General features: G+C 55.5%; 1 protein-coding gene across 1 annotated transcript; it reads right to left on the bottom strand.

Moving 5' to 3' along the window:
- Positions 1-6,549: 6,549 nt before the first annotated feature.
- On the bottom strand, positions 6,550-7,373 carry GJB4 (gap junction protein beta 4). The gene has a single exon (XM_040974405.1). It carries the CDS (start codon positions 7,333-7,335, stop codon positions 6,550-6,552), a length of 786 nt encoding a protein of 261 aa, XP_040830339.1. The 5' UTR covers positions 7,336-7,373.
- Between the last annotated feature and the right edge of the window lie 3,610 nt (positions 7,374-10,983).

Raw genomic sequence — 10,983 nt, 5'->3', positions numbered from 1 at the left:
GCTGCAACGGCCAGAGCTGAGCACATCAGAAGCCATGGAGCCATGGGCCCTGTGTGCTCAGTGGCTAAATCCTTACCTTGCACATGCCAGTACTCTATATGGGTGCTGGTTCATGTCCTGGCTGCTCCACTTCCCATCCAGTTCCCTGCTTGTGACCCGGGAAAGGGTGGAGATTAGCCCAAAGCTTTGGAACCCTGCACCTGTGTGAGAGACCTGGAGGAAGCTCCTGGCTCCTGGCTTTGGATTGGCTCAGCTTTGGCCATTAGAATCATTTGGGGAGTGAACCAGAGGATGGAAGATCTTTGTCTCTCCTTTTCTCTGTAAATCTGTCTTTCCAATAAAAAGAAATAAATTGGGCCTGCCGTGGTAACCTGGTGACTGAATTCCTTGCCTTGTATGCATGCTGGGATCCCATATGGATATTGATTCTAATCCCGCCAGCCTTGCTTCCCATCCAGCTCCCTGTTTGTGGCCTGGGAAAGCAGTGGAGGACAACCCAAGGGTTTGGGAGCCTGCACCCGCATGGGAAGTCTGGAGGAGGCTCCTGGCTCTTGTCTTTGGATTGGCTCAGCTCCAGCCTCTGTGGCCCCTTGGGGAGTGAATCAGTGGATTGAAAATCTTCCTTTCTTCTCCTCCTCTCTGTATATCTGACTTTGCAATTAAAAAAATAAATCTTTAAAAAAAAGGAACCAGGAGCCTTCTCCAGGTTTCACATATGGGTGCATGTAAGTAAGCACTTGAGTCATCTTTTGCTTTTCCCCCCATGTACATTAGCAGAGCTGGATGGAAAGTGGAGCAGTTGGGACTCAAACTATGGGATGCTGGTGCCATAAATGGAAGCTTAGGTTGCTATTCCATGGCACTGGCCCCTGAAGAGTCAAGTTTGAGAAGAATTAGGGTCTTGCTAGTTGGATTCCAGGGAGGCATAGAAAGGCATCGGATATCATCTGGGGACCCATGGAGAGGGAAGGGTGGTGATAGATGCTGAAGCAAAGGTGGGTCAACAGCTGGGGCAGAGGGCTGCTGGGGTGCCAACTAGGGTGAGGGAGCTTGAGAGTTATGCGGTGACACGTTCTTGGAATAGATGAGGTCCAGGCATGAACTTGCACGTGGGTGGCATTGCTGGGTGGTGAAGCATGGAAGCCCTGGGACAGAGAGGTCAGGGTGTTAAATGTGCAATCACCACGAATAAAAACAAGGGCAGCCGTTGAAAGAAACACACAGAGAGCCAAGAGCTAAGAGGGTCCATTACTAAGAGAGGGAGTGACCAAGATTTCCTACATGTATTTTAAACTGGCATTGGCCTGGTGGTACAGCACGTTAAGCTGGTGCTTGCAATGTCGGCATCCTAAATCCTGAGTGCTAATTTTTGTTTTTAAGATTTATTTATTTTATTGGAAACGCAGATTACAGAGAGGATCTTCCTTCCGATGATTCACTCCCTAAGTGGCTGCAATGGCCGGTGCTGCACCAATCCAAAGCCAGGAGTCAGGAACTTCTTTCTGGGTATCCCACGTGGGTGCAGGGTCCCAAGGCTTTGGGCCATCCTTGACTGCTTTCGCAGGGCACAATCAGGGAGCTGGATGGGAAGTGCAGCTGCCGGGATTAGAACCGACGCCCCCATGGGATTCCGGTGCGTTCAAGGATCCCATATGGGCGTTATGCTATCTTGCCGGGCCCCTGAGTGCTGATTTGTGTCCTAGCCACCCAACTTCCAAACCAGCTCACTGCTAGCATGCCTGGTAACGCAGCAGAGAATGGCCCAGATACTTGGGAGCTTGCCACCCATGTGGTAGAGTTGGTTAAAAGTTCCAGGCTCCTGGCTTTGGCTTGGCCTAGCCCTGGCCATCATGACCCTTTGGGGAGAGAGCACAGGGGGTGAAAAATCTTGGTCTCTCTCTCCTCTTTTCTCTGTCACTCTGACTTTCCAGTAAATAAATCAGTCTTTGAACAACAATCTCTTCAAATGTGTCCGAGGCTAAAGACATAACATCTCCATCCCACCTGCTCCTCTCCTTCTGGAAAATAACTCCATCTGCTGATGCCAGAAATCTGGGTGTCACTGTCATTCTTCCTTCTCCTTGATCCCCGCGCCTAGCCAAATCACCCTATCTCTGATTCTATCTCGCACCTTCCTGAAATCCAGCTCCTTGTTTCCATCCTGTGTGCACACCCTGGCTCAGGTCATTGTTTGTGGCTTGGCTTATTACATCAGATTCCACGCAGAGAGCTTGGCATTGTCCTCTCCCCGCTGGAACCAGAGACACTGCTAATTAGATCATGTCACCTCCACCTCTGCGCTGAATCCCTCTGGGGCCTGGATGTTGTCCTAAGGAGCAAGACTGAAGTCACGAACAGAGACGTACAGAGTCACTGCTGCCTGGCCTGGCCCTTCACTCGACTGGAGTCCTCTCGGTGTCTTTCAGTCTTAAGCCGCCAAGTTCTCCATTGCAGGCGTTGTACCCTCTGTCTGAAATCCAGCACCTTTGCTTGACAAAGTCCTCCTCACTCCAGGAGTCACAATAAGAGATCTCAGAGAAGGGTCAATGGAGTTGTGGTGTGATGAAATAAGTCGCTGCCTGCCACACTGGGCATCTCATAGATTTGAGTCCAAACTGCTCTGCTTCCCACCCAGCTCCCTGCTAATGTGTCTGGGAAAGCATCAGGGATGGTCTAAGTGTTTGGGCTCCTACCACCTACCTGGGGGACCTGGATGGGATTCCTGGCTTCTGTCTGACTCAGTCCCAGCTATTGTGGCCATTTGGTAAGTGAACCAACAGATGAAAGATCCTTCTCTCTTTCTTGACCTGCATTTTTGCAACTCTGCTTTTCAAATAAGTATATATGTATTTAAACAGGTCTCAGAGAGCCCCTTTCTGGATGACCATGTGTTGGGTCACCCTGCCCCTCTGCTCCCAGCACCTGATGCTTTCCAAGCCATGAGTATGATGGCTCTCCTCTTCATAGAACATAAACTCAGGCCTGGAGCAATGGCTAAGTAGTTAAATCTACCTTCCATGAACCAGGATCCCATACGGGCGCTTGTTTGTATCCCAGCTGCTCCATTTCCCATCAAGCTCCCTGCCTGTGGCCTGGGAAAGCAGTAGAGGATGGCCCAAAGCCTTGGGACCCTGCATCCGAGTGGAAGACTTGGAGCAAGTTCTTGGCTCCTGGCTTCGGATTGGCTCAGCTTCAGCCATTGCAACCACTTAGGGAGTGAACCGCAGATGGAAGATTTTTCTCTCTGTTTCTCTGCTTCTTTCTGTAAATCTGACTTAAAAAAAAAAGATACATAAATTCCAAGAGATAAAGAGCGGTATCTGGCTCTTCCCAGGGACTAGTGCAGAATTTTCACATAGACGTCAATATCAGTCAATTTGTTGACTAAGACCGAATGGCAGGTTGTAGAGGCGGAGCAGTTTTGGGTGATGACAAGGTCTGAGGTGTGGTCCTGCGAGTGGGACAGGTGATTCATAGATGGTCCCACGGCCCTAGGTCATGGGAGAAGATCATAGGAGAATAGAGAGGACTCATGCCGTGGACTCAGTCGCTAATGAAGAAGTAGGTGGGAGTGAGGGCGCAACGAAAGAGGGTAGGAAAAATGTGACAGGAGACGAATAGGGGATTTTTGAGAAGCTGGACATGGAGGGGGCTGAGTGTTGGCTTGGTGCTGTTGAGGGGCCTAGGAGTACGGGAGAGACTGGGGACAGCACAGCCCGGTTTGTCACGCTGGAGACCCCCCGGCTGTTTAAGAGAGAGTTTGGCCTCTGCCTGCCTCACAGCTTGGGCCTTGAGGCCTCGAGGGGGAGCGCCCCTGGGAGGTCACTGTGGGGGTAATCAGACCTCAGAGTGAGCTCGGTATATGTCCCTGGGATGGGCATTTGGAATTGCAGGGGCTGTTGGCTGTGGTTAGTGCCCTGACCTTGGGAGCCAGCTTGGCCTGGGCAATGTGGGGCCAGATGGTTCTGAACTGGCCAGAGGGCTATCCTATCCTGAGTTGGGTGGTCACAGCTGTGGTCTGGGTTGGGGGAGGGAGGAGCTCTCCTTCTTTCCTAGGGTCTTCCTCATGTGTTCTTTGCTGGGGTGCCCATCCCCCACTGCTGTTGGCTGCCCAGGGTTCACAGCCCTCTCTAGAAAACTCCACCTGACCGCCAAGCCAGACACCTTGCTCCTGCCCCTGAGGTCTCCTGAAGCTGATGCCTGAGCCGTGGAGGAGCCCTTTCCCCCAGGAGGGACAGCGTGACTACAGTGCAGCTTAGAATCATGGCACGTTGATCAGGCCAAGATTGACCCTCCCTGTGTCCCCCCTTCCCGTCCCAGCCCACTTCCTTCACCTCTTCTGGGTCCCATTCATCCCAGCCTCTGGCTCTGCTTGTAGGGAGCCTGATGTGCAGTGGGGTGACTGCCTGATCTTGCCCCTCTTATTCAAGGGCGGGTATGGAGGCTACTCAGGGCCCGCAGGGGACTCGGCTCTCAACACACCCGGCAACTCCAAGTTCAAAAGCACCCACTTCTCCCAAGGGCCTGAGCTAGCGTGGTTGGAGGATTCAGATAAACAGGACACAGTTCCTTCCCCAAGCAGCTCACAGCCCAGTTACTCATTCCACAAACATTTATTGAGGGCAGCTGGGATCTGGGTGACTCAGTGACCACTCAATATCCTGTTCACAGACTGGCAAGGAAAGAGGGGAGCCGAGTCTTCCAATGAGAAGGGCAGAGACAGGGAGAGGCTGGCACCTTAAGGAGATTGGTGGAAGGGTTCCAGAACGGCAGAAGAGCCCACAGGGGGCAGGCAGAGGGAGCGGCGTGAAGAAGGTCTGAGATATGACCCAGCAGGATGTGTCCTGCTGGTAGCCCACTGGGACCATGTTGTCATGGGTGGGTAAAACAGGGTGTGGAGACAGGATGATGGTTAGCGGTTACAAAGGCCAGGCTGGGACAATGGAGGGGGCAGGGGCGGGGCGGGGGCCTGTGCCAGGGAAATGACAGGGCAGACTGGTATTCGGATAAGTCATTGCGTGCCCACAGTGGGGGCTTGGATGGGTGGGTGTAGTGAGTGGCTGCCAGGCTCTGGGATGGGAATGGAGAGGCAGACAGGGTGGTGGTGGTGGTGGCGGCAGTGGTGGAAGGAGTGGATTTGGCTCTGGGCAGGGCTGGGGGGAGGAGCTGAGTGTGGGGAGGTGGAGCGGTACTGGCAGGGCTGTCCTTCCTCTGTGTGTGTGTGTGTGTGTGTGTCTGGGCGGTGGGGGTTGGTCTACAAGGAGGGCAGAGTTGGAGCTTCTGAGTGGGAGCGATAGGGATGGGGACCCCCCCATGGAGTGGTGTGCTGCTGGGACTGACGGTGGGGGACAGGGTGAAGCTGGAGGTGTGGTTTGGGGTCTGGGAAGATGAGGTTGCTCAGGGGCTATGTGTGTATATGAGAGAGGAAAGGAAATTCCACAGATTGAGGACCCACGAGCAGCCTTTCTGCTTGGGTGGTCTCAGGGGGCTCCTGGCTGCTGGGGATGTCATGTCCCTGGTTGCCCCCTCCCACCCTTGCAAGGGGACTCGTCGGCCTTGGACCTGCACCGTGAGGGTGAAGGCAGAGGCCGCCTGGACTACCCACCCTTGTGTAATGGACACTCACCGAGGACCTACTGCTACTGGGCACGGGCTCCCTTGTGCCTGCCTCAGCCAGCCAGAGTCCCCAGACCCTTGGAGTGGAAGCCTCCGCCCGTGGGTCCTCCCCTCTGTGTCCTGCGGCACATGTGTGTTATACACGTGTGTGTGCACATTTGTATGGTGTGCATATGCATGAACTTGCTTGTATGTGCATGTGTGTATTGGGGGGAACGGGGGCAATGGTTCTAGGGTTATGAGGCTCAGCTGCCACCTGTGCTTGAGGCCTCCATCCCCAGGCCCGTGTGACCCACTCTGCTTTCCTTCTCCCTGTTGCCCACTTACTCCGCAAAGTACTGAGAACAGTGTCTATTTAGTAAAGATTTATTGATTTTTTTTTAATTGCAAAGTCAGATATACAGAGAGGAAGAGAGACAGAGAGGAAGATCTTCCATCCGATGATTCACTCCCCAAGTGATCACAATGGCCGGTGCTGCACCGATCTGAAGCCAGGAGCCAGGTGTTTCTTCCAGGTCTTCCACACGGATGCAGGGTCCCAAGGCTTTGGATTATCCTCGACTGCTTTCCCAGGCCACAAGCAGGGAGTTGGATGGGAAGCAGGGCCACCGGGATTAGAACCAGTGCCCATATGGGATCCTGGCGCATTCAAGGCAAGGACTTTAGCTGTTAGGCCCCGCTACCAGGTCCGAAAACATCATTTATTGAGGGTTTGGAGGCTCCCTATGCCATGTACAAAAATCTCCAGTAGTCAGCGACTTCTCTGATCCAGGTGCGCACTGCCTGCACTGGCCCTGGGAGAGCTTCCTCTGGCCCCACAGCCACCCCAACCCCCAGCCTGCCCTGCCCTGCTGCAGCTGTCCTGGCAACGCTGGGTGGCTTCAGGGACCAGGCAGGGACAGGCCTGGCCATCGTAGCTGCCGAACTCATACGTTACGGAAACATTCCTGTGTCCACTGCAGCTGGCACGGCCTTCATTGGGACAGAGTCCCCGTTCTGGGGGTGTTCTGCGTGTGACAGGCTATAAGGTGGGCACGTGTCACCCCGGCGCCGAGAATGCTTGGGGCTGAAGATCTCCAGGCATCTCTTGCCTACCAGGTAGGCGACCTCACTGAGGTTCAGCAGGATGCACACGGCAGCGGTGGCTACCATGAAGTAAGTGAAGACCTTCTTTTCCGTGGGTCGGGAGATGTAGCAGTTCACGGTGTGTGGGCAAGGCTCCACGGAGCAGGCCACCACGCGGGGCATGTCGTAGTCCTGGTAGAGGCGGTGGAAGATGTAGAGGAAGGCAGAATCCACGGCCGCCTTGAAGATGAGGCTCAGCAGGTACGTCCACCACAGCCCGCCCCGCTTCTTGCCCAGGTTGCTGTACAGGGGTGGGGCGTTGGGTCCGTGCTTTAGGCGGTGCTTGCGCTCACGCTCCTCCCGGTAGGCCACGTGCATGACCACAAGCAGCGACGGGCATGTGACCAGGATGAGCTGCAGGGCCCAGAGGCGCACGTGGGACACGGGGAAGAACTCGTCGTAGCAGACGTTGGTGCAGCCCGGCTGGCGGGTGTTGCATTCGAAGTCCTTCTGCTCATCGTCCCACACATCCTCGGCCGCCACCACGTACACCAGCACGCGGAAGATGAACACCACCGACAGCCAGATGCGGCCCAGGGCCGTCGAGTACTTGTTGACGCCGCTCAGGAGCCCCTGCAGAAATGCCCAGTTCATGCTGGCTGTGTCCTCGGCGCCTCCCGGGGAGAGGTCTGACACCGGGAGGCCTGGGGAAAGGACCTGGCGGTGGGCGCGGGCAACAAAACTGGTTCACAACCGCAGGGTCGTCATGGCCTCACTCGCGAAGACCTGGTTGGGGAGAGCGCGCCATTGCCTGCATTTCACAGGGGAATAAGCCGCATTTCACGGAGACCCAGCCAAACCGAAGCTGCTGCCAAGGCGTCACAGCTGGAAGTAGTCCAACTGGTCTTGAACTTGGCCTTCAGGTTCCACCTTCAATCAGGATCTATTTGGTTCTACAAAGCAACAGACGCATGGGAAGATGAGCGTCCTGTAGGGACGCATGGGCTGTGGTCCCTTTCATGCCAAGTGGCAGCCCTGCGGTCACATGAGAAGTTTGGATTGGGTGATGGCGCTCAGCATCAGGTCCTTCTGGCTGCTACGGCCTTGCAATGGGAGCCCGGGCCTGTGCTGCCCCTGTTCCCATCAACCCCTGCCAGCTCCCGGCACAGTCTCTATCCTCACCCCTCTGGCTCCAGAAAGGCTCCCCGGTATCAGCTTCCAAGCAGAGCAGGGGCTCTTTGGACCCAGGTGGCTTGGCCTCGCCCCTGCCAAGCCCTGCCTTGCCCTTAGGGGAATCCTAAGTAAGTTTAACCATGCCAGTTTGAGGGAAGGGCAGGGGGAGGGACGGAGGTCGGACTCTGGGTGTGTATGTGTGTGCCTGCCACCTCTCTCAGCCACTCCTGTGTCCCACACCGCCTTCTCTGGACGTCCCATCACTATACTTTTCTGATTCAACATCCTGAGCACCTGCTCTTAGGACGAGGAGAGTCACCTGGTCCCTGGGGTCTATTCATCTATCTTCCCTCTTGGCTTGTCACCTGCCAGAGGCCTCCAGAGCCTGGCCTGGCCGACACTCAGTGGAGGTTTGTACAATTGAACTGAAACTCATTTCCTCCTGGTCCCTTCTCTCTGTCCCTGGCCCCATCCTTGGAGTTTCCCCTTGCTTCCTCCAGGGACCTTACCCCTCCACCCCTCTGGCCTCTTTCTCTAGGGCTTGGCCCACAGCCTGAGAACCCCCAGGAGCCCTTGGGACCCTGCTGGTCCCTTCTTCCCAGCCCAGTCTTACTTTCTCGCTGGTGTGAAGTCTCCTGGCAGCAGGCAGTCTTGGCTCTCCAACCTCTGGCTTGTGTGCCTGAGGGCCTCCTGGAGGTAGCTTTTGTTCCGCACTCCTCTGCTGGGTGGAGCTTTCTGGGCCAATGAACCAAGCGAGAGTGAGTGACAGGTGGGTGGGCAGGTCAGCCAGCAGGACAGGCGGGGGACTTCCCTGGGCACATATTCAGGGCTATCACCTGGGTTGTTTCCAGCAGACACACGCCTTCACTCTTGCCCTGCTGGGCATGGCTGGGCCTGGCTGTCTGCACAGGTAGGTCTGTGGGCGAGACCACAGCCAAGGGGGCAGGGTGCCTGGTACCTGGTAGCCCCAGGATGCAGGGGAAAGTAACACTCCCCTTAGTTCCCTCACCTCCCGCCCCACCCCCATAGCCTCAAAGCCCCACCTCTCTGACCTGAGGCCACTCTCCTGTCTTTCTTCCTGGGAGCCTGTGTTGAAGTCTGGAGTGATTGACACCTGTGGAGAGGGTGGCGATTTTGCCTTTGGCCAGGGCTCTGTCCTACCTACGTGGGGGTACAAGAACATGGGGATGGCAGGTCTTTTGTAGACCACGGCACCTGCCGTCTGGTGGAGACACGGAAAACGAGTCACCAGCGTAGAACGCCCCAGTGGGCACAGCCCCAGGAACAGCCTCCCTGTCGTCTTCTGTGGGGTTCCTTCAGGGAAGCTGGCATGTGGCCTGGCAAGGGCTACTGAGGGGTCTGGGACCCAAGTGAGGGCCCCTCAGTGGACAGGGAAGGTTAATGTGCAACCGGGGAGGGGCCTCTCCACCTGACTTCCCCCACTGCACTCACTGAGCACTTCCTAATACCAACTGATGAACGTGTATGTGGCCTTTCTCAGCCGACTAACTTGGTACCCAGCCCTGAGCTCGTCTGTCTTCACAAAGTTCCGGAAGCTGGCTGTTATTAACCCAGTTTGGAGAGGATAGGAAGTGACTTTGGTCCCAGAGTCCCAGTGGGCCTTGGGCTTCCACGTACAGCCATTCTGACTCCAGAGGCCATGAACTTTGCTGCTGCCACCTGCAGCTCCCCACAAGCCAGCTGCATTCTGCTTGCACACAGGCCTCAGCTTGCAGCTGGAGCTTGAGTGTGAGCCAGGAGCACAGCTCCTGAGAGTGCGGGTGGTAGGGAGGTGGGGAGCAGTGGAACGGCTCTTCCCCTGGATCTGAGTCAGTCTTTCTTTTCTCTTTTTAAAATGTTTATGCAGCTGAGAGAGATGAGTCTTGGATTAGGGTAGGGAGGACCGGGTATGGAGGAAGGTAATGGGACAAATGTTTTCATTTTTTTTTTTCCTCCAGCATCTATAGGGAGGGCACTGTTCCTTGTTGTCAAACTGTATCAGTAGCCGGTGATGGTCGGGGGGATGGTTATTTGATGGTGCCTTGGAGAGACCGATGTGGGGAAGAGTGTTTCAATATTGTTGGCCTTGTTGTACCAGGGCTAAGACAACCCAAGGTCCGCTAGCTGACATGGTCGACCTCAGCGTACATCTAATGTACAGCCCAGGAACTTGCTGCAAATCCTGGCTAAAAGAGCAGTCCAACCTAAAAGCGCGGTCCCTTCGATGAGGCACTTGACATCCTCTGCTGGTCCATGTTCCCTGTGTGCATCTGGGCATGCTGACCATTGCACAGGCCATTAGCAACTGAGGAGGCCAGTTTCAACGCATGCACTTCAATGACAGACTGCCTACACTGCAGTCTTCCCTGTGGCCAGGCTTTGAGTCCAGCCATCCAGGCGAGAGTCCCCCCAAGAAACCTAGCTCGGGGTGACCCCAGACATGATTCTTGTGTGCCCCAGCCAGCGCAGGGTCAGATTTGGTCCACCACTCGCAGCACACACTGAGTGCTGGTAGATGCAGCTGCCTGCTCAGTTCTCCCAGCCGAGCCCAGCCCAAACCCACCACAGGCCTGGTCTTCATACATATCAGCGGGTGCTGTGGCCACCCCCAATAGCTCCCATCAGGTCCACCCCCAGCCCTGATGTTTGCATGCACCAGCATGTGCTGCAGTATATCTTGGTCTATTCTGCATCCCATCTGGCTCTCTTAGCCTGACCTGCCCCCAAACCCAACCCATAGCACATGCCAATGGGTGCTGCCACCTTGCCCAGCCCAGTCTGCTACCACTTCTGGCTCTTGTGCCTGCTAGTTAGAACTGCAGCCTAGTAGAATAGTGCCCATAATTTCTCTACCAGGTCTGCTCCCAGTCCCAGATCTTGCAGAGGGGTGCTGTGGTCCAGCCTGACACAACTTGCACCAATTCCATGCACTTGCCAGCAAGTGCTACAGTCTAGCCAGCTGGCCTACACCCAGTCCCAGCTCTCGCATTCATCATTGGAAGCATTAGCCCAGCAAGGAAGCCCCTGGAATTCCTCTACCAGGTTTACTCCCTGGGTCTTGTATGTACCAGCTCTGGGTCTCATGTACCAGCAGATGCTGGGGCCTAGTCTGAGATGCCCTGCCCCCAG

Source organism: Ochotona curzoniae, unplaced genomic scaffold (assembly GCF_017591425.1).
Source record: "Ochotona curzoniae isolate NIBS_2020 unplaced genomic scaffold, NIBS_Ocur_1.0 contig_2404, whole genome shotgun sequence".
Taxonomy (NCBI): domain Eukaryota; kingdom Metazoa; phylum Chordata; class Mammalia; order Lagomorpha; family Ochotonidae; genus Ochotona; species Ochotona curzoniae.
This window is presented reverse-complemented; position numbering and strand designations above follow the sequence as displayed.

What these genes read in the sequence shown, in the direction of transcription:
- GJB4 (XM_040974405.1), bottom strand. Translation starts at nt 7,335, where the DNA reads ATGAACTGGGCATTTCTGCAGGGGCTCCTGAGCGGCGTCAACAAGTAC.